The sequence below is a fragment of the Arachis hypogaea genome, chromosome 10 (assembly GCF_003086295.3).
Source record: "Arachis hypogaea cultivar Tifrunner chromosome 10, arahy.Tifrunner.gnm2.J5K5, whole genome shotgun sequence".
Taxonomy (NCBI): domain Eukaryota; kingdom Viridiplantae; phylum Streptophyta; class Magnoliopsida; order Fabales; family Fabaceae; genus Arachis; species Arachis hypogaea.
Window position 1 is genome coordinate 112930433 of NC_092045.1, and position 25191 is coordinate 112955623.

A 25191-nucleotide genomic window follows, 5' to 3' on the forward strand; every position below is an offset into this window, starting at 1 on the left:
AATGCTGTATTTTTCTTCTTCTTCTTTTTCTTATTTCTTTCTTTCTTTTAATTGAATGAATGTAAGTTCATCCTCTTTCAAATAATTTTGTAATATTATGTATTTTTTTCCTTCTTTGTTTGATTTTTTTGTTTTTATTCTTATTAAAATAGTAAAATAAGAAAAAAATGAATAAGAAAAAAAAGAAGAAGATGATGATGATGAAAAAGAAGGAGAAGAAGCAGCAGAAGAAGATGAGGATGAGGGAGAATAAGAGTTTTAAATTATGCAGAACTTATCAGCACATATACACTGAAAATTTTTAAATAATACACTCAAATATCTTTGTGTTACACCCAAATTTAATACTAATAATCACGCGACGTGAGATAACTTTCAATGCAACAAGAGAAGAAACCGCACATTCACTTTAGACAAAATCATCAATTCAAATAACTAAGTTATAATCTCTTCCTATAAAAATTTCAAAAAAGGTATTTTCTCAACTCAATCCTCACATAAATCAACTTAAACTTTTACTGGCTTAGGTATCAGTGTCCCTTACAGGTACCTCAAACTGTCATTTTGGAGATAACGTGAAGGCACTTTAAACACTTTCATTGTCATCTCCAATATCTTTTATCTAGTCTATTTATATACAACCGGTTTCAAGTATACCTTGTAATGTTGATTATGTTATTTAATAAAAAAAATTATACGATTAAGAAACATATTTTTTAAGTCTACAAAACATGTATTTCATAGAAACCCGAAAAATAAAAAAATGTGTGTTTTGATTCTTGATTTCTTGTTAAAAATATGCGTATTTTTTGACAAACAAAAATATGTTTAATCAATCATACAATTTTTTTAAATAACATATTTATATATTACAAAATTTATTAATGTTAAATTATTGTAGAAAAAAAGTATATAATAAAAACTAAAATGTTAAAAATATTTTACAAAAGTACTTATATTTAAACGGCATGTGAAAAAATAGAATTGAAATTAGTGCATTCATAAGAAATAAGATGGGGCCGAAAAAGATGAATGACTATTAAAATAGATTTAGAAAAGACGTATGGCAAAATTATGTGAAGTTTTGTGTATGAGACTCTTGATGACGCTGGTCTCCCTATTCATGTTACCAATCTTATTATGTCTTGTATTTCTATGACAATGATGCAAATCCTATAGAATGGGGAGGAATTTGATAAATTTACTCCTTTTAGAGATATTCGTCAAGAAGACTCTATCTCGCCATATATATTTGTTTTGTGTATCAAATGCCTTTTGTTACGGATTGATCCTCGGATCCCCCAAACCCAAAATGCCTCCGAAGCCGAACTCCTGGGTCGGATTATTTCCCTCTTCTAGAAGGCCCAAAAATCGGCCTGTTAGATCTCCTAACCAACATTCAAATTTGAATACCTCCCTTATCTTACTCAAACAAGATAAGATAAGATAAGCTACCTTCACCTATATAAAAGGAGCCTCAGACTTCTTCAGGTACGTAATTCACTCTACACACCTTATACCTCTTAGATTCATTCTGACTTGAGCGTTGGAGTGTCTTTACAAGTATCACCCTACATTGCTCCAGTCAGATAATCTAGCATCCGTCCCGACCCGCAAGTTTCCGATCTATCTCTTAACCCGTACCGGAGCCCTCTAGTATATTGGTGCCGTCTGTGGAGACTTGCAACATCACGACGGAATGGCAGATAACCCTGAAAAGCAACCCCAAGCTCTCGTAACTCACGCACACAAAATCCCGAATGTCGGGAGGCTACCACACCCGAGCATTGCAGAGTGACCAGCGCCATTCGCCAACCAACCCCACCCCAGCAATGACCAAACCACCATCGACAGCCCGAAGTCCGAACCCCCATGGCCTAGGGAAAAAGCGGTCCAGATAATCCAAGACCTCTACCTCTGAATGCAGGACCTCGAAGGTTGAGTCGCAACTTCCAAAAACCGATCCCATCGCGATACCAAACACGATAGGTCACCTGAGCGGCGACACAGCAAAAGGCATGATCACAGCATCTCCCGCGACCCAGGACATCGACACGACACAAATGACGACCAACGCCACCGGGAATCCAAACGCACAAGAAACGAGCACGTGATAATGGGAGCCACCCCTTCACGGAAAGAATCCTAAGAGCAAAACTACCCAAGGGCTTTGACAAGCCCACGGATATAAAGTACGACGGAACCAAGGATCCTCAGGAACACCTCACGGCCTTCGAGGCCAGGATGAACCTGGAAGGGGCCGAAGACGAGGTCCGATGCAGAGCCTTTCCAGTAACCCTGGCGGGACCGGCGATCAAATGGTTCAACGTCCTCCCAAACGGGTCCATAACCAACTTCCACGATATCTCGAGGAAATTTATGGTCCAGTTCACCACCAGAATCACCAAAGCCAAACATCCCATCAGCTTGTTAGGAGTCACCCAAGGACAAGACGAATCCACGAGGAGATACTTGGACAGATTCAACGACGAATGCCTAACGGTCGACGGACTCACGGACTCAATCGCGAGCCTCTGCCTGACCAATGGGCTTATGAACGAGGACTTCCGGAAGCACCTCCCCACCAAGCCAGTTTAGACCATGCACGAGATTCAAAGCGTCGGCAAGGAATACATAAATAACGAAGAGGTAAGCCAAGTCGTGGTCGCCAATAAACGGCAGAACGGCAACACAGCACCTCGCCACAATCCTCCACCAAGAAAAAACCAAAAGGAACATCCCAAACTGGCAAGTGTGAACCGACCCCCCAGAGTTGGAAAATTCTCAACTTACACTTCTTTGCCAGCACCCATCACCGAAATCTACCACCAAATAGTAGACCGAGGTATCCTCCCAAAGGCTCGACAGCTTAAAGAAAGAGCAAGCGGCAACAAGAGCCTGTATTGCGACTACCACCGAGGATACGGGCACAGAACATAGGACTGCTTCGATTTAAAGGATGCCCTGGAGCAAGCCATACGAGATGGCAAGCTCCCCGATTTCGCCAAGATCATCAGAGAACCGAAACGCACTAAAGAGACGGATCACCAAAGCGCAAAGGACGCAAAGACAAGCCCCCCGGGAAAGCCCAAAAACTGACCCGACCATAGTCGTGAACGTCATCACGGGCAATGATACACCAGGGAAGTCAAAATCAGCGTTAAAAAAGGACCTTAAAGTTTTGATGGTCAAAAACCAAGCCCCGAACATCATCACCACCGATGCAATAACGTTCTTCCCCGAGGATTGCTAACACGGCACCTCGGCGAAAGACGCCCCGTTCGTCATCTCAGCAAAAATTGGAACAGGACTAGTTAGAATAATAATCGTCAACATTGGGACAAACTCTAACATCCTCTTCAGAGGAGCCTTCGACAAGCTTGGGCTCAAGAATGAAAACTTACAAACACACCGCAATGGGGTAACCGGACTCGGGGACAACTTCCTCAAACCGGATGGTTCCATCGTCCTCCCGCTCACCATCGAAACCGGAAGCCAGAGGAAGACAGTCCTATCCGAGTTTGTAGTCCTCAAAGATTCCACAGCCTATAACGTTACCCTCGGAAGAAAAACAATTAATGACCTCTCCACCGTCATCTTTACCAAATTCTTGCTCATGAAGATCATAGCAGAAGACAGCTTCGTTGGAACAATCCACGGGGACCGAGAAATCGTAGTATAATGCAACAACACCAGCTTAGCCCTCCGAAAAAGATTCCACGATGCGGCTGGCATCTTCCTGGCCGACCTGGACGCCTGACAAGACGATCAGCCTAGACCGGAGCCGGAGGGGAACATGGAGAAAATGCAGATAGGGCAAACTAACGAGGAGTACACGGTCATCAACAAAAACCTTCCATGCGACCTTAAGGAGGATCTCATAAGTCTCCTAAAGCGGAACAGAGATTTGTTCGTATTCACTCCCACCGATATACTGGCATAAATCCCGACTTAATGTCTCATCGACTAGCAATGGACCCCAAAGCCAAGCCCGTGACCCAAAGAAGACGAAAAATGTCACCAGACTGAGCAGTTGAGGTCAAGAAACAGGTTAAATCCCTCTTCGAAGCGAGCTTTATCTGGGAACTACCCTATACGACCTGGCTGGCCAACGTTGTGTTAGTCAAGAAAGCAAATGGGAAATGGCGGATGTACGTCGATTACACGGACTTGAACAAAGCTTGTCCAAAAGACGCCCTTCCCCTACCAAACATCAACGGGCTCGTCGATGCCGCGTCCAGCCACCAGTACCTCAGCTTCATGGATGACTACTTCGGGTATAACCAAATACCCATGCATCAACTTGACGAAGACAAAATGGCATTCATCACTCTCGACAGCACGTACTGTTACACGGTCATGCCCTTCGGCCTTAAAAACGCTGGAGCCACTTACCAGAGGCTCGGCAACAAAATATTCCAGGGTCTATCCGGAACCAAGCTAGAAGTTTACAAAGATGGCATGCTCGCCAATACCCAATCCGGCGAACAACTCATCGGTGACCTCGAACTCGTGATGAACACCCTAAGGAGACACCGAATGCGCCTTAACCCGACAATGTGCGCCTTCAGAATGGAAGCCGGGAAATTCTTAGGGTTCATGATCACCCAGCGGGGGGTGGAGGCGAACCCCAAAAAATGCAGAGCCATCCTTGGGATGGACAGTCCCAAAAACCTTAAAGACATCCAAAAACTAACCGGTCGACTAACCGCCCTCTCCCTCTTCCTCGGTGCGTCGGCCCAAAAGGCAATCCCCTTCTTAAGCTCCTGAAAAAAGGGACCCCATTCAAATGGGAAAAGGAATGCGAAGAAGCGTTCCAACACTTTAAAAGAGTGCTAGCGGAACCCCCCATCCTCTCCAAACCCCAAACAGAAGAAGTCCTCTACCTATACCTATCCATCACAGAAGAAGCCTTGGCAGCAGCACTCATCCGAGAAGATGAACATAAGGCCCAACGACCCATCTACTTTATAAGCAAAGTCCTTCAAGACACGGAGGCACGCTACTCTTGACTTGAGAAACTCACTTTCGCACTCCTCATGGCCTTCCAATGCCTGCGGCAGTATTTCTAGGCCCACACCATCACAGTCCAAACCGACCAAGCGGTCAGGCAGGTCTTGCAAAAGCCTGACCTAGCGGGAAGAATGCTGTCATGGTCCGCAGAGTTATCCCAATTCCAGATCAAGTTCGAACCTCTAAACGCAATCAAAGTGCAAGCGATGACAGACTTCGTCGTTGAGATGACTTCGGGCAACCCCACCACAGAAACTTGGAAATTACACATGGACGGCTCGTCCAACACCAACTCCAGAGTAGCAGGAGTAATACTTGAAAATCAGAATGGAATGGTCATCAAACAATCCGTCTGATACGTGTTTCCAATTTCCAACAACCAAGCCGAATACGAAGCCCTCCTGGTCAGACTAACGCTAGCCAAGGAGGTCAGTGCAAAGGTCCTGGACATTTGCAGCGACTCCTAGGTAGTCAACTCCCAAGTTAACGGAGACTACCAGACACGGGATCCCCTACTGCAATAATATTTAACAAGGGTAAAGAAGTTAACAGAAGAATGTGATCACGTAACCATCCAACACGTCCCCAGAGAACGAAATGTAAGGGCGGATCTACTCTCAAAGCTAGCAAGCACCAAACCAGGCCAAGGGAACCGGTCACTAATCCAGGAGATTGTCAGGACACCTTCTGTGTCGGCCACAACCCATGTCAACCTCCCGATCTCCAACCATGACTCATGGACCTCCCCTATCCTCCAATACCTCCTCATCGGAGTCTTGCCCAAAGACCCTAAAGAAGCAAAACAGATAAAATGAGAAACCGCTAACTACACAACAATAGCGGGACAATTATACAAATGCGGACTCTCGCAACCTCTACTCAAGTGCGTCGAGCCCGAGAACACAGAATACATACTTCGCGAAGTCCACGATGGCTGTTGTGGCCACCACATTGGAGGCAAAGCCCTGGCTCAGAAAGTTATCAGAGCCGAATACTTCTGGCCCTCGGTCATCAAGGACTTCATGTAATTGATAAGAAGTTGTAATAAATGCCAGATACACTCTGACTTCCACCAAGCCACACCACACCAGCTCAGCACTATAACGGCAAACCGACCCTTCGGGACATGGGGCATCAACCTCGTCATCCCCTTTCCCATGGCTTCTGGCCAGCTTCGGTACCTCATCGTCGCCATCGACTACTACACCAAATGGATAGAGGTCGAATCCTTGGCCTCCATCACGGTAACCCAGTGCCAAAAGTTCTTTTGGAAACACATAGTAATCTGGTTTGGGATACCCGAGGTCGTAATCTCAGATAACGGAACCTAATTCACTGACAAGCGATTCAGAGAATTCCTCGAGGGACTCCACATATCTCATCGCTTCAGCTTGGTAGAACACCCTCAAATAAACAGACAGGTAGAATCGGCTAACAAGGTAATCGTAAAGGGACTTAAGAAACGGCTCACAAAGCCAAAGGACTCTAGACCGACAAACTAGGATCCGTTCTTTAGTCATACCGAACTACCCCACAATCTTCTACGGGAGAAACCCCATTCCGGCTAACTTACGGCCTAGAAGCTATCATCCCAGTAGAGCTCGGGGACCTCAGTCCAAGGAGAACCGTCGGGAGCAACGACGAAAAAGCAGAGCGAGATCTCACAAACGAAATACGAAATGTAGCCCACCTGCGGGAGCTAGCGTTGAGGCAAAGAATCAGCCTAAGGTACAATTGCAGCATAATCCGACGGGAATTCGTACCCGATGATCTTGTCCTACAACGAAACGACATCGACGCCCCCACCCCCGGAGAAGGGAAGCTCACCCCTAATTGGGAAGGCCCGTACAGAATCAAGGCGGTAGTTGGGAAATGAGTCTACAAGCTCGAACAACTTAATGGAACCGAGATCCCGAGAACCTGGAATGCCGCCAACTTACGACGATACTACGCATAGGCCCACCCCCTACCTCTGAAAACTTGTCTCTTTATTTTATTTCATTTAGGTGTTAGTGTCGGGCACTCCCCCCCCCCCCTCGTCGGAGGGTTTTAACAAGGCCCAATATCTTAACAAAGTTCCATTTTCATTTTCAATGCGTTTTCGTTTAAGTGCTTTTTCTTTTATCTTTTTTACCCTATTGCCCTTCCCAAAATGGCAAAAACGCATGGCCACCACCGGGGATCGATCACCCCCGAGGCCCAAACACACGGATATCCGCAAGTATACGATTGTACAACCTAAATAAGGAACCTTAACAGTCCACGTACAGACCTCAAACGACTAACGGTCCAAACAACCTAAACATTAAACAAAGGCAAAACAAACGACTTAAAAATAAAAAGGCTCGGACGGCACAAACACAAATTCTTAATTAGTATCAACACCCAGAGTTGACCAAACAGCTTAAAAGGGTAAACGGCTCGAACGGCCCAAAACACAATCATTCAAAACCTTAAGTATCCAAGTCACAAAACATGGCCAAACGGCCAAAATTCTAAACAAAGAAAAAATTACAAGTCTTCAAACCGGCACAACAAACCAAAATACAACTAGAGATAAGCAGCAAGGTCGACGATGAGGCCATCTCGGATGATCTTGAACGCCCCCATCACGAACACATTAGCCTCCGGTGCAAGAACCTAAGCCTGAGCCTTCATGGTCTCCTCGGTCGCCGAGATCGCATCCTTCACATCAGCCAACAGCTCCACCCTCTCCTTCCTCAGTCCCTCAACCTCGACCTTCAAGGCCTCCACCTTAGCCTTTAGGGACAAAAGTGAAGTTTGAACTAGAGCCGGCTGGCATTGCTGAAGATTGATGATTCCGATTTGAACCTCCTGAACTACAGACCACATCAACAAGCTTGGTTAATAGCTCAAGGGTCCTCACCTCGAAAAACTGACAACGACAATAAAACATAAGTTGCAGATCTTTGCCACTGTCTATGACGAAAGAATCGAACTTCACACCATCTCGCAACATAGAAATTGGAATTCTATAGAATAACTTGTCCACACGTTTCATGCCTTGCAGCCCAGTTTTTGGATTATAGTATTATGAAACTTGATGAAACTCGTAGAAGGCTTGAAGAAAACACTCAGCAGATCCTTATAAGTAAATTTTATCCCAGATCGCATTTTTTTTCTTAATCAACCCTCTATACTGAACCAGAACTAAAAAACTGTCATTACTAGCCATTATGAGTCCCACTTTGATACACGTTCAGCTCCCTTTTATATATGTTAAGGTCATAGTAAATCGAATTAATTTGGCTAGATTTATATTTATACGTGAATGCATGCTAAACCGACCTTATTGGCTTTGATTTGCTACTGGTAATAATTCTTTATAAATCAATTTTATTAAAATCAATTTACTAGGGAACTCTAAATCGAATTGATTTAATTCAATTTATTAGATTACGAACACAACAAGACTAAATCAAAACTGATAGCGTCAATTTACTTAAGAGTCAAATTTCACCTCTACGTAAATCGAACCTAATAGCTTTGATTTATAAGGTTTCGTACTAATTCGATTCATCTTCATTTGATTTAGTACCAGAATTTGTAAATCGATAAATTCGATTTATATAGAAATATAATTGGAGACATGTACGTAAAGTTTTTTTTTTGTTTTGGACTTTAGTGTAATATTGTGTTGCCTTTGGTTTATGAATTTATCTTAAAAATAACGAGTCAAACTACACTAAAAACTTATATATCTTACTTTTATAAAGTTTATGAACCTGAATTTAATAAAAAAAATTTTAAAGACAAACGCAAAATTTCTTAGGAGCTATTTGAGTATATACTCTAACTTCAATGTCACAAGAATGTATCTCCATCCTAATGCAAGAACCAAGATTAATAAGATATATATAAAATGGTAATAACAAATAAGCATGATAACAATGTAACATAAACAGACATTACTTCATGTTTCTACATTGTTTTTCATTCTTCCTTCCATGCTATGCCAGAGCTGCTAGGGAGTGATAGTAGACTCTCCAAATACATCCAGAAATGATACTCATAATTCCAATTTTCCATACACTCTCTTAGCTCTCCTTTCTCATCATATTTTGCTAAGCCTCCAAGGCTAGGGAATCCAATAATTTCATCACTTTTAGTAAAGTATAAAGGATCAAAGTTGCTTTTAGGGATCCTATACACCGTCCATGACGATGCCACTCCATATTCCTTCATCACCCATATCTCAGTTTTCTTGCTCTCTCTCCAAACAGACAAGCACAGAAATCCTCCCAGTAACTCCAAACAACAAGACATGAATTCTTTTCCCAATGGTTCCGGCAACGGAATCTCGAAAAACTCTCTTTCAATCATATCAAAGGCCAGAATGGAATCGCTTGAAGTGTCCCAGTGAATAGCACCATTTAAGTAGTATCCAGGTGATGATAATGATGCAGCAGCATCCATGCTAGGCCGCGGCAGCGCAATCTCAACTCTCTCCCATTTATTGATTCTCACGGAAAAATACTCCAAGAATCTTCTCCCATTAACATCACACCACACAATAATTGCCAAGTAGTCATCTCTCCTAGCGTCGTATCCGAAACCAAACATAAATGAATCTAATATTATTTCAGATTCAAGATTACCTGGCGATAAGTGATCATATGAAATTCTTTTGTTTACGCCTGTTGATGGATTCCATATGACGAGATCAGGAAATTCCTGCAGCATTATGAAACCTCTGCAAGAACCTTGAATTCTGACATAAGCGGATAAGGAATACGGAATAGAGAGCTTTGTTGTATGAGGATCTTTATGGAACAACAGATCTGGATCAATGGATCTAAGTTCACCGTCTCCATGGCAGAGAATTCTGTGGCTTGACGAAGCAGAGCGTTCGAAGTGTGATTTCGCAAAGCTGTCATTGGAGATTATGGCAAACCATGACTTAGACACGCATTTGAATCGCATGAGAGATTTAACAGGAAGCCTCGTAAGGATTTCTATTATCAACTCATTTGGAAGGTCATTTTTGTAATTGACTCTCTTCGTCATCTCCATGGCACCGTTCTGAACTGAAGCTACATTCACGAAAATACACAAAATCATGTTCTATACACTAACATTAATTACCAGAAGCAGTTAACAGTTTAAATATATGTTAACTGATTTTGGTGTGCAAATAGTAATTTTGTATTTTTTTTTGTCCACGGTGTTTTTCAGCTCAAGAAGCCAACGCCATTGCAGATCTGAGCTCCATTTAAAGGTCTACTAGCTAATGGATTGTTAGATGCACAAGGATTCGAACCCCCCAACCCTTTATTAAGCCGAATGAGCTGACTATTCGAAACAAAAGACAAGTTTATTTTAAGATCTTTTCACGAAATGATACAAATTACAGACACGATCAAAGCCCCCTATAGCAATTTGCTAAAAAGACACTAAGCTTAAGCTCAATTACAAAGAGAAAGGCACTAATTATGCTAAATTACAGAAGAAGGAAGAAACGAACCTGCTACTACACAGAAGTGTGTGTATGTATGTGGAAACGCAGTTTGAGAGTAATGAGAAAATTGAGAGCTGAACTTTTGGATTTATAGAGTGAAGAAAGATGAGATTTTTGAAGGGAAGTGAGTGTGAAGAGCTGCCAAAATTTATGAGGTTTGGTTTTGCGTTTGGCCGTTTGGAAGCGGGTGTGACGTTTGGTTGTACTTGCAAGCTTCAAAAAATGGCACACAAAACAACAAACCTGTCACTGTTTTATTAGATAAATTTTAATCTAATATTGGTATCAATCTTCGTTTTTTATAAATTAATTATTTCTTAAGGAGGAAAATATTACTATTCTCTAATTATATTGGTAATATTATTTTCTTTTATATGTTTGTTTTCCCAAATTATTCTCAACTTCTATGTATCCTCTTCCATATAAAGATATTTCTCCACCAAAAGAAATATATGACAATAGTGTTATACAAAAATCTTTCGTAAAATCAAAAATTCATTTACCATGTATTTATATATATTATTTTATATATTTTTTGGTAAAATAATCAATTATTAGAATAATAAAATATTTTATAATATAATAATCAAACCTATAACAGAATTATAGTTACCATATAATATCTCCTTTCTACTGGTGTTAAAACACAACATAATTTCCTCTTATACATAGTATTTAAAACAAGGAAACATAAAATGAGTTAGTACTCAAATTTACTCCTAAAATTTGAGGTTAAGACTTAAATTGTTTTTGAAATTTTAATTAATCTAAATTGGACTCTTAAATTTATAATCGTAACTAATATTAATCTCTAATATAATATCTGTTAACAGTATATCAATTCGGTGATTAAGATCTATTAGAACTCCTAAAAACTTGTCCGTTGTTTCCAGAGCTCCAAATTGAAATTAAATTATTATTATCATCTTCACATAAATGTTGAGAAACTAGTCAAGTTTTTAAGAGCTCTAATAAGCCTCAGTTACATGGAACTTATGCGAGAAATCTGAATTACAGCAAGTTCATGCGCAAATTTAGCACGTGATTAACACAAATTTAGCACGTCGTTAACAAAGATCAGATTAGGAACTAACGCAAATTACTATTGTAAATTTTTGAGTCTAAATTGAGTCAATTATAATTTTAGAGGTCAATTTGAATTCGACCTCAAATTTCAGAGTCAAATTGAATATTAACTCATTTAAAAATTTCAACTTAAATTTTGCTCCCAAAGTTGGAATTTCTAGATCCACTTCTGTCCATAAAGATGCCAAGATACGAATTCAAGTCTTTCATGCTGTTGTAAAGACTCCTTTCAAACTATGGTGAGCTTACCCACAAAAACCTTATGCTTACATTATATATATTCGTTTCTTCTTCTTCTCAAAGTTTCAAAACTTTAAAGTATTGAAATATAATTTCTGTTCTCACTCACTGTTTTTTACAATGTACATGTCTAGCAGTTTCAAATGGATTTCTAGAGTGTGAACATGATGGAGTATAGAAAGCTGCATCAACTACATGCATTCCAAGTCTTCAGCTGCAAGTGCATTAAGTGGGGGCTCCATAAAGAAAAGGAGAGAGCTTAATGCAATGATGAATATGGTGAATACAATCAGTGACTTGCAAGAATCACCATGTTTTCTAACAAGTTTGAGCCCTTCCTCTTGTCCTCCACTTCCTCCTGATGATGCATCATTAAGCTCAACACTTGGGCTTGTTAGAAACCCAAATGCCATGCCTGTCAAAGCTGCTCCAAGGTGTGTCCTACAAACCAATCAAACCCATTGAATACTAAACTGATCTTATCAAGAGGAGGGTAGTGTTAGAGTTATAAATTTTTTATAAGGACAAAGTTGGAAAATTCCTGTCTCACTTTTTGTATCTCGTCTTAGCGTGCATTTGTTTGTAACTATATTTAAAAAAAAAACTGTCTCTTAACAAATAAATAATGGACATGTATCAGTGGGTCTATGTCTCTTGTAAACATTAATACTAATCAAATGAAGCCTTTAAGTAAAAAAGAGAATCAATTATAGTTTATAATGTATGCATTTTGCAAGTATAAACTCATTTTGCCTCAATATACTTCTTCCATTCAATATATTCAGTTGTATGCATATGCTTGAGTTATCAAAACTTTATTTCCTTATAATTCACATGACCTATATTCCATAAGAAAAACTACAGGAACAAACTTTTAGTTAGTTAACATTAGTTAATTTTAGGGTTAAGACTTTAAGTTTATAATTTACGATTAAGAATTAAAAATTTATGATTTAGGATCTAAAAATTTAAGTTAAATAAAATATCGTAAATCTAGGAGGTCAACTACAATATAAGTCAACTAAGCCAACCTCCTTTTATTTCTGATTTTGAAATACGAAAAATTAGGATAGTGAGGGATTGTTTGTTTTTTTTGTAAGACCTATTTTTCAATTAGTTGGTTGGAGTTGGCTTCACTCCTAGTTGGTTTCCTAACGAAACTGAATAAAATAATTTTAAAAAATTAACTCGTGTTGGCTGAAAAAAGTTGGTCTCCTAGCATTATTGGTTCACTATATAATATAAAACATACCATTCATCAATTGGACCAAGGTTGCATAATATGAAACCAAGAGTAGTCACAATTATTGCCTTCCGGAACATGTTGTCTGAAGCATCATTTGCAATGACATCTCTGTTTTGAATTTGATACATGAGCCAAGCACCAATTATTGCAAATACAGGTCCCTGAGTACAAGTTGAAGATGGAGATAAGTTGAAAACACCAAAAGAGAAACAAAAAAATGAAACAAATATGCATATCATAAGTTTAGTTCAACAACACAAGACTACATTTTAAGAAACCCATTTTACATTAACTCATATTTCCTTCTATGTTTGAACAAGTTTTATGTTGGAAGTTGTGTCTGCGACGGTGAAGACTCGCATGCAGATGTATTCATGTGAATTTGATAATTGAGAATCGTTAGACGATGACTTAGTCATACTTGTCAAATCATCTAACGGTTCTCAAATATCAACTTCACATGTAGACAATTGCACGTGAGTTTAACACAAACATAGAGGCAATAAGTAGTAAGTACATAAACTTACTTGGTAGCTAAGAAAGATAAAACTCTAACTTAGCCAAAGTTGTGGAACAAAAAATGACAATGGCTTAGATTTGTCAATCATAGAATGATACTTACTGTGCCACCAACTGTTGGATCCGCAGTATGAAGAAAGCTTATCATGTTGCCAGATATTCCACCAAGTATGTAGATCAAGAAAAAAGTAAATGAACCGTATCCTTTGCATACTTGCGGTCCGAAAGTTACAATGGCCCAGCAACTGAGAGTCATGTGAAATATTCCTGCATGCTGCATTTTGATGAAGATTACAAAGAATAGGGTATAAGAAACACATTCACAATGAAGGATAATTTAGCAAAATCTTTCTTGACTTTTTTATCAAGTTCTTGTTATGATGCATTTTGTTACCCCCATACAGTTCATAATCTTTTCATGATAATCATAAAGCAATGAGTAAATGACTCATTTCTTATTTTCTTTCCATGTAGGAATCTTTTGATTAACTTTGTTGTCCTAAGCTAAACAAAAATAGTTGCATTTTAGTTAACAATTACAACTTGGAAACAAAGACATATTCCAAATGTTGTGATTATCCTAAATGATGATGAATGAATGAATGTGATGTATAACATTGATGCATATATGTGGAATGGAAACACAGACCCAATTCTCAATCTTGTACCAGAAACATTGGTGTTACAAGCCTCCACCATTCTCCAACCATGATCAAATGGTTTATCTTTGCTCCGTATAGCAGCGGAAGCGAAAACAGCTCGAAATCTGGTTTTCTTATAGGACTTGCTATTTCAAATAGAAACACTGCAATGTTTACAGAAACCAATATACCACTGCATCCAAGAAAAAAAAAACATAAGAACAAAAGATGTTATAGGGAAAAGTAACCATGTAAACTTGAATTATGATTCTATGAAACTTACATTAGGTAAAGACTAGAGGTTTCATCATTCTGCAGTGGATCCATAGTAGACCTTGAATCACCTATGCCTTTGATTCTTCTTATATCCACATAAGTATTTGGTTTCCTAAACTTTGGTTTCTGAACTAAAGTCTCTTCACCAAGATTCTCATCATAACTTGATGGTAAGAGAAATTCTTGGTTTACTTCTGCAGATGACAATTTTGCAGTAACTAATCAAATGCAACAATAACATATATCATGTTTTCAAACTTGATGGTTTCTAAATTGACAAAAAATTTAACCATTTACATGACCAAGAAGAGTTACCATTGTTCAATTTGCTAAGATACTCATCAAGAGACTCTAGTCCATTTTTAGGTCTGGTTTCGCTATCTCTATTATGAACCGGCGCCACTTTATTCAACGAATCAAAAGTATGCAACTTTGTTTGCTCATGGAGTTTTCCAAAGTAAGAATCCAATGATCTTAGTTGTTTCTCAATGGAGCCAGACTCTGCTGAAAACAGAACTTTGAAAAGGTTTCTTCTCTTCGAATTCGAATGACATCTCTGAATGATGCTTAGGTGACAATCTAGACTACCACCGGCCGCGAGTATTTCTTCCGTCGCGGCCCTATGCAGAGCTCCTCTGCCATGAGCAATGCATTTTGTATAGATATTGCTAACTTGACCAGGAATTGAAGAGGATCTTAGCATATTGACATGGTGATTCATGAACCTTTTGTCATTGTGTTTTATTGCCCTTTGCCTCAATAGGTTTTGGTCCTTGTATGGTGTTTTATAACCTATAGGAAATGCAGCCATGAAAACCTGAAAGGTAAAAGAAAAATCTGTTAAGAGAAGTATAAGAAACATATAAAGACATGATCATCACAACATTAGAAAACAGCAAAACAAAAGAAAAAATCTAAGTTATTGTGTCTCTGCCAAGAGAAGAATCCAAGTTATTCATATCAATTCCAAAAGAAAAATGTGCCTTAAAGTACCGGATAATTTTCAGGTATTCCAAAAATGCCGAAAATTCATATATAAATAAGATCCTAAAGTATATATACTCTTCACCAAAGGGAGTTTCCAACAGAAGCAGCAGAATATAATCAAATATATCATGCCTTTATTACTTGTAAACCAGAAAACTTAAATGGTGAGTGATAAAAAACTAAATTAAAATATTAAAAAAAGAAAAAATGTAGCTTCTCACTCTAGGAAACATGAAATTCAAAAATTGAAATCCAAATCCATAGGTTGATCCACTCAGTGAATCTTTATGGAAGTTTGGTTACACAAAGAAGCTGAAAGAAACAAATGAATGAAATATTGGACCTACCAGCTACCTGAGTCTAAGGTGTTGAGGAGAGGCTCTAACCTTTGCTCTATAAATACAAGGTTGTAATTTGTAAATGAAAAATGCAACTTGGTACTTGCATTAATTGCAAATGAATCCCTGATGATCATGATGTTTGATTGACAAAGGAAAATGAACAAAAGAGAGATTGACTTTGTATAGATTAGTAGTGTATGTAGGTGCAACCTTATCTCTGGTTAGCCATTCATGTGGTACAAGCTGAGATATGTAGAATGTGTGGACCAATAAATGCATGCAATGGGATTCGGTTGGACCCACTCTAATCAATCTTAACACGTTGCATGCTCTTCTGCCTCATTCTTCTCTGCCTTCCGCTTTCAAAATAAACAACAAACAAAAAACCACTAATGTATAACTCACAATCACATAGGGGTGTGTGCGGTGTGTGGTTTGCATTGATAAAAAAAAACTCATCCGATTTGAACACTAAATTTTACTTGTGGTATAATTTAAATTGGATGTTTTTTTAAAATAATCTGATTCGATCTAATTTCAAACGATTTGGATTGATTGAATTTGTAGTTTTGTAAATTAAAAGAAATAAAAAAATAAATACATATAACAAGCCTTAACATCAAATTTTAAATAATAATAATGATATAACAAGTCTCAACAATATCTTAAAAGGCAATAATAACATAACAATAGAAATAAAATTATAAGTTAGTTAAAATAAATAAATAAATAACATTTTGAATATAAAATATTTATTAAATAATAATAATACATGAATAATATAAAAATATATAACAAATTAAACATGTAATAAGTATAATTGTAAATATAATAATAATATTATAACACATTCTGCGGTTTAGATTGGATCGGATCGATCATGAAAAGTAGATCCGAAATATGATCCGATCCAGCGGTTTGTAAAAAATAGAATCCAATCAAATCTGAATTAATCGGTTTTAATTGATTTTCAGTTTAGATTAGATTGGATGAGCGGTTTAATTTAGATCAGTTTAGATTTGAACACCCCTACCTACACACATGTAGTTATCTTTATGTAAATTTGTTAGTTGAGAATTGTTAAATAATAATTTAATTAAATATGTTAAATTATAAAATAATTTTTAACTAACAACTTCATGTAAAGATAACTACAGATGAACCTTCAGTCCTTCACTTATTTTTGTAAAATAAATATTATGTAAACACAAAATCAACTACCATTTACTATATTTATATATAAATATATATTATTTAATTTATTTTTAATATGTATTCTATATAGATAATAGTTTGAAAGCTAATTTTTATGTACATATAACATTAAAATAAAAACGATTGGTTTACATAAAGCGTAACTTATGCATAACTTTTTATGCACTATTAGTTTTATCACGCTATGCACTATTAGTTTTATCACGCTAAATACTTAAAGAAAGTTTTCAAATATACCAACCAATACACTGCTGTTTTAATGATTTTTAACCATTGATCTTAATTATATATATTGTATATATATTTTTTATAGTTAAAATCAACAATAAAAAATTACTAAAATATCGATGTACTGATACACTTAAAAGTTTTCCAATACTTTAACTGATAAGTTTTTTATTAATTTTTTTTCAATCCAATTTTCTATGGACGGCATCTACAATCATAACTAACAACTACATCATTAGTCCGAGTTCGAATTCCGCCTTATGCTACAACAACATTTGACCAATAACAAACCCTTAAATAAAACTCAGATACACGACAAATTAGTCATTGACCGCCTACGGAACTAGAGAATACCGAATACCGTAAAAATCCAAAAAAAAGAAATTACTCACCAAACACGTTGAGCACCACCATATCCCTATTATGAGGATGTGATACTTGCATTGCGCCCATCTCTCTCTCTCTCCCCCATTCTTTTAAGTGTCAATACACTAAAAAAACCCCATTTTTTACGAGGGCAATTCTATGGTGCCTTTTGTTTGATGTCTAACTTTTGCCTAAATTATCTTTAATAGTAACTTTAAAATATTTAAAAAAATTTAACTTTTATACTTTTAAATTTAGAATTAATTATTTTACCTATTTTAGTAATTAGGCAATACCTTTTAGACACCATAGTAAACACCTTTTCACAAACGCAACAACAAAAATAAGCGGACACAACAATGGGTACAATTTATTGACCCCCATACTAAAACTCGTAGAAACTAACATTTGTATCCAAATTTATATATGGGCATAAAAATGTTTTGAATGTCATACTTCTTGCTATCCACATGATTCACTATTGATGTGGCTCCACTTTTGCAATAAACTTGGGATTCCTTTGTATGTCTTAAACAGAAAACAATGGGTAAAGTACTCTTTTTTCCCTTAAAGTTTGAGACAAATGTCAATTTTGTCCTGAACTTTGAAGAAAACTCTCCAAAATTTAACAATAAAACAACATGAATCCACTTAAAACTTTTTGAGAAGAAATTGACACTCGCCCCAAACATTAGAGACTAGATCAGTACTTAAGCCTTGAAACATTTTATTTGCAACATTAGAGTGAGGAAACAGCGATTGCATAGTGTGCCAAACTTGGTTCAATTAGCTTATGCCAAGACTTTCCATTTGTTGTTCATTCTGTGTGTATGAAAACCAAAGCCTGAATTTCAAATCAGCCAGTAGCCTAACCTTTTTTCCATTTTATTTATAAATCAGTCTCTAGATTCATCTACTTCCCAATCCACTATTGCCAAAGTATGGCGGCCACCACAAGCAACGAGTTTCGCAATCCATTGTCCCTCAGTCACATTGTCATTGGAACTCTGAGGAGGAGGGATATTGATAGGTACCTCCATTGGCTGACCGGTAGTAACTTTCCTCCCATATCCAAGGCGGCCGTGGTCACCTCTACCAAACTGCCAATAGGTTAAAGCCTATTAACATTAGGACTTAAGCTTTCGAATGTAGCATAATTATCTTCCAGTGAAATTGAATTTCGACAGAAATAAGGCTTACAATCAAGGTAGTGAAGCCGTGATTTGGGTACACTATCATTTTGTCAAATCATGGAAAGACAATTGAGATGGTATTAAATGAATACTTACCGAAAATATGCGTCCATCCCGAGTTAATGCAACCGAATGAGTACCTCCACAGGACACCTGACCAAAACCAAGAAACTTCTAAAACTAATGATTTAATTTGATTAATCCTTTTTATCAAAATTTTAATAGCTGCTTCTATTATTCCATTTTGTTCTTTTTGTTTCCTATTCACATGGCAGAAATCATGTTGTAAGAGAGAACATATTCATTTTCCAAAAGGTTCATATATTACAAACAAAATAAAAAATTTACAGCCTCAAAATTCAAACAGATGGACAAATAGTCAAATACACAAAAATCAAATTATGTAGGTAATCGACTCCTGGTGTACAGGATTAAATTATGTTCCTGGATTTGATCCTCTTTGATTTCTACAAATTAGAATAGCCTCTCTTTCCTAGTTATAGCGATTTTATACTATGTCAGATTTCAAGAGGAGTTTATTTTCCTTCTATTGTTAAAAAATAAGATTATTTACAACTGTAGACCTATCTCTATATATGATATTGTTCAAAGTTTATGATGACAATGTCATCATACGTGATCATTATAAGAAAATTGAACTCCTAAAGAAGCTGCTTTCTAAGGATTTGAAATTAAGGACCTAGGAAAACTCAAGTACTTCCTAGGTATAAGTAGCCCCACTGAAGTAATGGAATCCAAGTACTTATTGAACGAAACAGGAATCTAGGGTGTAATTGTGTAAACCAGCTAACAACCAAATGACGGCTACAAGGAAAGCAGAAGTGCGGGAACGAAGTAGAAAACTGAAGGAAGTGTGGCAAGTCATCATATTACAAAGTCCACTAAAAAAGCCACGAGGTCAGTCAATCAAATTCTTTATTACCAGAAAGGAACAAAGAGATCCCTATTTTGCAAATAATAATAATATTATTAAATAAATAAATAAATAAGAATATATACACACACATACACATACATACAGAACAGGTGGGGTCTGTGACTGATTAAAAGTTTGTTACTAGATATTGCTCTAAGGGGAGTTCTAGTAATACAGTTCGGAATTAATGGAGTAAATTGTATTCCGTGATTTGATCCAATTTGAATTTTATGGGTTGGGGTAGGCTCTCTCTCCTAGTTTATAGAGATTTTACACCGGGTTAGCATCCACCAGGTGGTTACTTTCCGCCTATTGTAAAGGAATAAGATGTATCATGTATGACTATAGACTATCTTTATACATACAGAATCAACGAGTAATTGTGACCGTTTAACTATTGTTGTTAGTTTTGTTTCCTAGACACCATCAGTTCCCCATCCTTCAGAAAAAGAAATCCAAAGAAAACATGGTATACAGATTGCATAGATAGTACCTGAATTATATCTTCCCCGGCTAAAAGTTGAACCTTCTGGGGTAGCATTTTACTGCTCTTGTCACTATCACCAAATCCAAGCCTGCCATGCTCCCCCCTTCCCCAACCATATACCTGGAATGGAACGAGGAATAAATACAACTTTTTAGCTAACTCTGAAAAATGTAGCTAGTTCAAAACAATAATACAAAATCTTTGGCATTTCTGATCCCATGCATACTTTAAGAAATACAGTCATACAGTTATCTTCATCGACTGCTTACAACCCATTCTTTTATGAGACTATTTGCATGTTTTATCAAGACTGGATAAACTAATACAGTACCACACAACATGATTTATCAATAGTTTGGTAATATTGCAATTAAGATATTCTATAAGCTTGTCAAATAAACGTTCCTTTGACAAATGTCAGATAAGTAACTCAGGTTTCAAGATGAAGGATTACCCCTTATTAGCCTTAGAAAAATAGTGTATTTTTTATTCCTCCTATAGCAACTATTTTTAGAAAAAGAAAGAGGAAAATCAAACAAATTAAAAAAGTGTTAAACACAGTATAAATATTTTATGAAGGATTTGCTGATATATTCAAATATTAGAATTCAGATAAACTGTAATGTCTACCTCTCCCTCATCTGTCAACGCAGTAGAATGCCATCCACCAGCTGCAATATCTACCTACAATTCCAAACAGATTAAGAAAAAAATCAAATTAAGTCGAAGTTATTTCTCCTTAAAAAGGAAAAAAAGAACTATGACACTCATATTCATCAAACCATTCAATCATTACAACATTATACTTTGATTGCTCTAAGAGTCCAGGCCTATATATATATATATAAACACATATATCAAAATAGACCAGAAGCCACTAAAAACGGGGATGTAAAGTCCAGCTATTAATGTGGAGAGAGTTATTTCTATGATGGGCTTGTCCCCAAAAATCCAAACACTAGATTGGCAATCCATTTTGGCCGTCATTAACAAGATACATCTAATTATTTTACTTTTCACAGCTATGTCTCTATATTTGACTTTTCTTTAAAGCATTCTGTTCAAATTTTCAACAACTAATCCTTAAAAAAAGTCGTCATACCACTGGCATTTAATCATTCAAATGAATTTGGATATCTAAGATCAAAATGAAGTTATTTGTAAACAAAGCTAGTGCTCAATAGATCTACTGATATGTCATATGTTTTACTTGTTTATAACCATAAACCATGAAATCCTCCTTTCCCTCTTTAATCTTGACCTCAGCTAGTTATTCATAACCATATGGTATTGGTGAGCTGTCATTCGTTCCTATATTACTATGTTTGATGCCATATTGGTTAATTCTTGGTCATATTTTGTCCATAGTAAACAGCTGAAAAATAATAAACCACAAAAGAACCTTCCTTTTTTTACATACATCTTGTCATAGCAGAAAAAAAAAAGATCTTCAAATGGAATTTACCATCATGAACATATAATACCAACACAAAAGAAGACATGTATCAAAATACCCAAACAGAATGAGCAGGCTATCGGATGATATAACAGTTTCTGAGAATACAACCCTCTAAAGATTAGTTTATTATCTTCTTCTCAGACATTACAAGAATGCATTCTAGTGTCTCTTACTTCAAAAATTAATAGAACAATTCCATAAACCATCTTGGATTTTTAAATTCAAGTTCAAGCATAAACTCTGTCGGGTAGTAACAGAAAAAATTATTATCCAGCCTTAAGATATAAAAGAAACTGGAATAAACAACATAGTCTCACAGAATGATACCAACCAGATGAAGTCCAGAAAGCCCCTGGACAGGAATAGGTTGTGACCTTGGCTGGGTATCTCCAGTTCCAAGTTGTCCATATTCATTATTACCCCATGCCCATAAAGTTCCATCCTCTTGAAGAGCTAGATTATGAAATGCCCCGACCGCAATGTGCCTCACATTTTCTAGACCTTGTACCCGAACAGGGACTGAGATCTGTTTTCTATAGGACGAATACAAATATTTAGAAGGTAGCAGTCATTAGAAAATATTTGATTATCTAAGAGAAACATTGAGTTTAATATGTAAATCAGTTTCATACTTAAAACAAAATATAAAAGTAGTCATTCAAGCTCAACTAGTTTTTACATGTCACCAGGAGGCCATGGTTGACCCCATGTCCAAACATGACCTTCACGTGTAAGTACCACTGAGTGAGTTCCTCCTGCAGCAACCTACATCTCAAACAATTAGAAAACACGAAATAGCAATATAACATAAGTTGAAATGCCAAATACACAGATTATTTGGTTGTTCTCATTAAGATAGTAATGTGGAAATTCCAACACAATCAACAATTTGAGGACTATATCGACACACAACAGAAAACAATCAGATGCGCTAGGGTGGTATTTTGATCACCTATGCTAAAATTGAGTGATAGCGCACAATGTATAGAATAAACAAATTAATAACGAGATTTTTCATATTTCTAGAGATAAAACCCATCATACCATCGAAAATAAGGTGAGCTGATAGGCTATAAACCACTTGTTCTAGCACTGCATATCAACATAATGAGTTACCTGGCGAACAACAAGCTTATGAGCACAACGTTGGGGGATCACTATATCTCTCCTCAAAGGTCTACCAGTGTCATCCTTGCGCTCAGGTTCTTCACCACACTGTCCATATTCATTTCCACCTGAAAACAATTGGATTTGCTCTTTACATTTATCCCATGCTTTAAACTATTTACGCACATTAATTTTGTCTGAAAATCCGTCCAAGTCACAAACAGACAAGAACAAACAATAAAAACAAGAAATAAAATGCAAAATATAATACAGAGAGAAACAGAGGTATGCTATCCAAGTACACCCTACAACCATTTAAACAACATTTCCTCTTTCTGCAATTCAAAATCTGAGATAATCGCCATAATCACAATCCACTATACATTTCTTGTATGAAGCAAGTATGAAAAACCAAAAGATCAAATGCAAAGATCAAAACTTAGTAAGAAATACCCCATGCATAAGCTCTGCCTTGATCATCAACAGCCAAACAGTGCCATCCACCAATAGCAGCCTACAAAGAAAGAAAACAAATTTAAACCAAAACGCCATATCTTGGTCATCAATTCATGGTGACTACTCTCCGAAGATGTTAGTAGAGAACGTCAGACAGCAATTTAGTCAAACATGCCAAACCATCTATCCATTCTCACCTATCATCTCAATTCATACATGGCAAATACAAAAACAACTCAGCAAAACAAAATTACAGAAGCATCAATACTAACTAAAGCTATCATCATTTCACTAGAAGAAGAATCAGCAGGGTACCTGAACAATTTTAACATTGGCGAGTGCCTTGACCTGGCTAGGAATGTTCTCGGTCTTGGTCTCAGGAGGGTGTCCAAGTGTTCCCCTTTGGTTCCAACCCCATGTGAACAACTACAAATCCCAAAAGAATAAATAACAATGATTCAATGCCAGAAAAGGAAAGAGCGTTAGTAAGAGAAATGCGGAAACCTTGCCGTCGTCGCAGATGGCGAGGGAGTTTCTGCTGCCGGCGACGACGGAGCGGACTCGTTGGTGGTCAAGGGCTTTGACGACGCAGACCCACTCCTTCTCCTCGTTGTTGCCGATTCCTAATTGACCGTCTTCTCCAGAGCCCCAAGCAATGATGTGGGAATTGGAATCCATTGGAATGCTTGATGTTGAAGCACTCTTCAGTCTTCAGTGCTGAGTAGTGAGTAGTAGTAGGGTTTAATCCAACATTTGCACAAATTAGCAGAAATTGCAAAATGAGGGTTTGCATTCTAGAAAATTGCGCATATGATCTTATCATGGTTTAAGGGTGTGTTTAGATTAGAGTTTCCAAACATATTTTGGATAAAAATAATTCTTAATTCTTGGGTTTTTTTAATGGACTTTTAGTTATTTATCTACCAATTTTATTGTTGTATGCATGTTATTATATTATTTATGGAATTCTTATAATTTCTATTTATATAAGTTCTTTTTCTATTATTTTTATTTTTATTTTTTTGTTAACTATTTGTTTGATATTATACACTTTTATAATTGTGATTTTTGTGTATTATTTTTGTTATTTATTTTTTTATAATATGATTTATTGATCCTATTAGGTAAAGTAAATTAAACAAAAAATTATAAGTAAATAATAATAATAGTAAAAAATTACAACGTAAAGTATTAAAAATATACTATATAAAAAATCAGAAAAGCTCTACATCCATGTAATTTTTTCATCCAAACTATCCAAGTAACTTTCTCGACACGCGCATTCCCTCCTCTTTGTTATACACGCGTGTCATATAACGTAAACCTTGTTCTCTTCTCGCGTTTTCGTTTTTCTTCTTCTTTTCTACTCGTGTTCTTCTTCTTCTTCAACCTAATAAGCTTCGTCATTCTCTTTTGTTTGCGTTTTCTTCTTCTTCGTCGTTCTTCTTCTTCGTTTTCTTCTTCGATTTACACTTCTGAATGAAATCAATGAATGATTCAACTTTAAATCAGTTGAATGAGAACGATATGGTTTATTCTTCTGAAACGAATAATGCTGATGAGGTTTGGATTGTTCAATTTTGAATCGAATTGAATAGAATGTGATTGTTAATTTTATTTAAATTGAATTCAATGGACGTAGGTGTTTTTGATTCTGAATTGAATTGAATTGAATTGATAATATATAAATTATAGACAGATGTGTTTCGAATTTGCTTTTGTATAATGCATTATGTTTCGTTCACTAAGTAGTATATAATTCTTTCATTGTGAATAACTGTTCGGTTCGGTAAGCATAAAGGAGTTTGAATTTATTTTAACACACTGGATTATGTTTCGTTCATTTAGTACTCGTTCACTCAGTACTATAGAGTTGTTTCACCATGAGTACGTGTTCAGCTTGGTATGTAGAAAG

General features: G+C 36.8%; 3 protein-coding genes across 11 annotated transcripts; all 3 read right to left on the bottom strand.

The window, feature by feature from the left end:
- Positions 1-8827: 8827 nt before the first annotated feature.
- LOC112717996 (F-box/kelch-repeat protein At3g06240) lies at positions 8828-11788 on the bottom strand. The gene is made up of 2 exons (XM_025769909.3): positions 10499-11788; positions 8828-10067 (listed from the first exon to the last, which is right to left on the bottom strand). The coding sequence occupies exon 2, from the start codon at positions 10045-10047 to the stop codon at positions 8968-8970; it is 1080 nt and encodes a 359-aa protein (XP_025625694.1). The 5' UTR covers positions 10048-10067; positions 10499-11788; the 3' UTR covers positions 8828-8967.
- A 2-nt stretch (positions 11789-11790) lies between these two features.
- Positions 11791-16241, bottom strand: LOC112716699 (RHOMBOID-like protein 9, chloroplastic). Of its 8 annotated transcripts, none has more exons than XM_029289822.2 (7): positions 15835-16241; positions 14816-15317; positions 14508-14694; positions 14252-14417; positions 13687-13857; positions 13071-13225; positions 11791-12259 (listed from the first exon to the last, which is right to left on the bottom strand). In XM_029289822.2, exons 2-7 carry the CDS (start codon positions 15309-15311, stop codon positions 12010-12012), a joined length of 1425 nt encoding a protein of 474 aa, XP_029145655.1. In that variant the 5' UTR covers positions 15312-15317; positions 15835-16241; the 3' UTR covers positions 11791-12009. The 8 variants fall into 8 exon arrangements, with proteins under 8 accessions (XP_029145655.1, XP_029145656.1, XP_029145657.1 ...); XM_029289823.2 differs by having other exon boundaries at positions 15842-16239; XM_029289824.2 differs by having other exon boundaries at positions 15874-16051.
- Positions 16242-18032: 1791 nt separating this feature from the next.
- On the bottom strand, positions 18033-24145 carry LOC112716700 (ultraviolet-B receptor UVR8). 2 transcript variants are annotated; one of them, XM_025768680.2, is made up of 10 exons: positions 23781-24145; positions 23592-23702; positions 23274-23334; positions 22830-22948; positions 22393-22478; positions 22045-22246; positions 20885-20938; positions 20261-20374; positions 18927-18983; positions 18033-18737 (listed from the first exon to the last, which is right to left on the bottom strand). In XM_025768680.2, exons 1-10 carry the CDS (start codon positions 23952-23954, stop codon positions 18534-18536), a joined length of 1182 nt encoding a protein of 393 aa, XP_025624465.1. In that variant the 5' UTR covers positions 23955-24145; the 3' UTR covers positions 18033-18533. The 2 variants fall into 2 exon arrangements, with proteins under 2 accessions (XP_025624465.1, XP_072061827.1); XM_072205726.1 differs by having other exon boundaries at positions 20885-20934; positions 22041-22246.
- Between the last annotated feature and the right edge of the window lie 1046 nt (positions 24146-25191).